This window comes from Gossypium hirsutum, chromosome D08 (genome assembly GCF_007990345.1).
Source record: "Gossypium hirsutum isolate 1008001.06 chromosome D08, Gossypium_hirsutum_v2.1, whole genome shotgun sequence".
Classification (NCBI taxonomy): Eukaryota; Viridiplantae; Streptophyta; class Magnoliopsida; order Malvales; family Malvaceae; genus Gossypium; species Gossypium hirsutum.
Window position 1 is genome coordinate 63,633,255 of NC_053444.1, and position 3,246 is coordinate 63,636,500.

Here is a 3,246-nt window from a genome sequence, read left to right on the forward strand (position 1 = left end):
CAATTTCCACATCTTTGTGCTATCAGCCAAGACCAAGACCCACATCTTTGTACAACACCCATGGGTAATTTTTTTGCACATTTATTGAGTGGGCACCAGACTACGTTATTTCCTTGTCTCACCCAAAGTAGATTTCCCACATCATCACATTAAGGTATAGTACTAGTTATACTAATGAACATATGTATATATATATATGACCACATTGGTCACATAGTTTAATAACACTAATTATATTAAAAATGACAACAGTAAACTTTTTTTAACAACAAATAACAAGATCAAAACCCTGGAATCCAACATATATAAGAAAAATTTATTCTCCAAGTAAACTTTCTTGTCTATTTCCTATTTACACTATTTTCTTTTCCATTTTCCTTGACCTAAACCTATACCGTAAACCCCATTCCTCCTTACATGATAGCACAAGCATTGGTGTTCTCATCGTTAAACATCTGGTGAGGTGGATTAACAGACACCGGGTAACCTGGCACATACCCGGGGTAACCATGCCCGTGTGGGTGCGGATACGGGTTTCCATACGCGTAAGCTGGGTGCCCGTATCCGGGATAACCCGGAATGTAACCAGGCATGTGTCCAAATTGGGGTGGAAGCATGAACTCCATTCGGTTCCCTTCCATCTTGCCACCATTAGCTTCGTTCCCACCATCTTCACCACCACCCTTGTTCTTCTTCTTCCCTCCGTCGCCGCCCTCCTTGTTGCCATCCTTCTCTTTCTTAGGAGCTACAATCTCAACATGCTTCTTCAGCTTGTCCTTCAAAGCCTCAGCCAAGGCCTTAACATCCATAGTCCCCTTAACTGTGACCATCTCCTTCTGCCTGTCTACTTTCAACTCTTGGACACCTGCAACGCCGTTAAAAACAATATGTATCAAAAGTCAGAATCGAACGCAAGAATTTCAACGCCGTAAGAGCAACGGAAAATCATAAAGGTCATCACCTTTGGTTTCAGAGACAATTTTGCGAATCCTATCAAAGCATCCATCACACTGGCATTTCAATTGCACCTTCAAATCCGCAGTCGTTACCGGGGCCTGAACAAAGATAATAAATAGCAAGCTTAAATTACATAATTTTTTTTTAAACTTAAACCTCAAGAAAGTAAGTAACAAAATTTTGAAATGGTATAGAAAATATGGGATTTTGTACCTCTTTGGGTTTTTTGTCTGATTTATTATCAGAATCCTGGTTTTTCTGTTGGTCAGGTTTTTTCTCTTTTTTTTCCTCTTTGTTATCATCTTTCTTGGGTTGAGAAGAAATGAGCTCAACTTTCTTCTTCGTTTTCTTGTCGAGTTTCTCTTTAATGGCAGTGGGATCCGCAGTTCCTATCACCGTCACTTTGTTTGAACTCATCTCTGGTTTCACCGTCTCCACCCCTGCGACCAAAAAAAAAATACAGGAAAACAGAGTAAATAACAAGAGCAGAATGAAGAAATGAAGAGAGAAAAGCCAGAAACAAGAATGGGAAATAAGCGTGGAAAGCGATTATACCTTCAAAGTGATTAATGCATTTGAGGATTTTGGAAGCACAACCATCACAGAGACACTCAAATTTGAAAACAGAGGTTGAAGAACTCTTTTCCTTCATTTTCCCATCCCCTCCTCCTTGCTTGTTTCCGTTCTTTTTCTGCAACAAACACGAAGAATAACCATAACACAAAATCATATTAATTATGAACCAGAAAACGAAATGAAAGATGATGAAAAGAGTAAAAAAAGAGAAAGAGAAACGGAGTTAGGGAGTGTAGTGCTAACTCACCTCTCCCATTGCGAGTGGAAATGCGTTATGTGAATCGGGTTTAAGTGATGATTTGAAATATGAGAGGAAAAAAGGAGAAGCAGTATTTATAGAGGGGATGGATGGTTCAAAACGCGTGGAATGAAGGGTGGCTGGCTAAGGGGTTAAGACTTGAGAGTTGGGGGGTACTTCAAGGAAAAAGTGGTGGGCTTCAAAAGTAAAAAAAGAATTGGAGGTTCTTGGCTGTTTCTTTCTCTGTGTCCATTTATGCAACTTAGGAACATTAATCCACTCCCTCCCCCATCACCTGTTCACTCTTGCTTTGCCTCTAGTCCCACCTGAATCACAGTGGTCTCCCCAATGAACTTACCTAATTATTACTCACACACACCCATTTAGACTACCACACATGTATAGCTTGCGTCAATCCTACAACTTTAAGGATATAACCAATAAATCAAATGCTAAAGTTCAAATCTAGAGCATTTCTTAATTTGTCCATGTCAATCTATGCAAATCTTCTCTATAAGTTTTATTAATTATATAATCCAAATCTCATTAATTAATAATATTATTAATATAAATATAACAAAGTTCTCTATATTTTTTTAAAAATTTAAAATTTAGTCCTTATACTTTGTTAGAATTTATGATATGACTTTTATAAAACGAAAAGGTAAAATAACTCTTTAAGCCTTTAACAGTTAAAGTAATTTATTAATTTAGTCCTTACACTTTAAAATTACATAAAAGTTAGAAAAAAATGTTTTAAAAATTAAAGCTTTTTTATATTTTCAATAAAAAATTGTGAAAAAATTACAAATGCAACCAAGGATCTTCTTTTGAATAAATTAAAAGCTTTTTCATATTTTCAATAAAAAATATAAAAAAATTGTGAAAAATTAAAATCTCTTTCATATCTTCAATAAAAAATTACAAATCGGGACCGGAGTTTGGTGTTTCTTTTGAATCGAATGAGTAAAAAAATAATAAAGTTATAAAAAGTAAGAAAATACATGTGAAAATGAATGCAAGCAAGGCAGGTGAGATTCAAGGATCTTATACTGCAAAGGGGTATTGATGCGAGAGAGAATGATTTTGTTAATAAATATCTGTTATTTCTATTAACAATAATTGACCATGATCCCAACTCATTGCTTTTTTATGATTTTTTTTTATTTATTGTTGATAGGAGAATGGTTATATTTTATTTTTTTACAACTAAATTTACGTAAAAATATTTTATATATAATTAAGCTGGTTTGAAATTTTAATTTTTTTTTCAAATTTGATTTAATATCAACCGAACAAATATCTCAAAATTTAGAGACACCTTATTACTATTCATGAACTAGATAACATTTTTTTTGAATTTTCGAAAAAATTATATTTTTCATAGTTGTTTAGTTATCTAAAATGACTTTTATAATTTTTTTTAATTTTAAAGAGGTCTTAATTTTCAAAAAAAAAATATATTCATTATTGAA

The 3,246-nt window shown here is 33.8% G+C and overlaps 1 protein-coding gene across 1 annotated transcript; it reads right to left on the reverse strand.

Moving 5' to 3' along the window:
* Window positions 1-217: 217 nt before the first annotated feature.
* On the reverse strand, window positions 218-2,139 carry LOC107948255 (heavy metal-associated isoprenylated plant protein 3). Its single transcript, XM_016882741.2, has 5 exons — window positions 1,781-2,139; window positions 1,513-1,648; window positions 1,171-1,397; window positions 962-1,055; window positions 218-865 (listed from the first exon to the last, which is right to left on the reverse strand). Exons 1-5 carry the CDS (start codon window positions 1,787-1,789, stop codon window positions 414-416), a joined length of 918 nt encoding a protein of 305 aa, XP_016738230.2. The 5' UTR covers window positions 1,790-2,139; the 3' UTR covers window positions 218-413.
* Window positions 2,140-3,246: the final 1,107 nt, after the last annotated feature.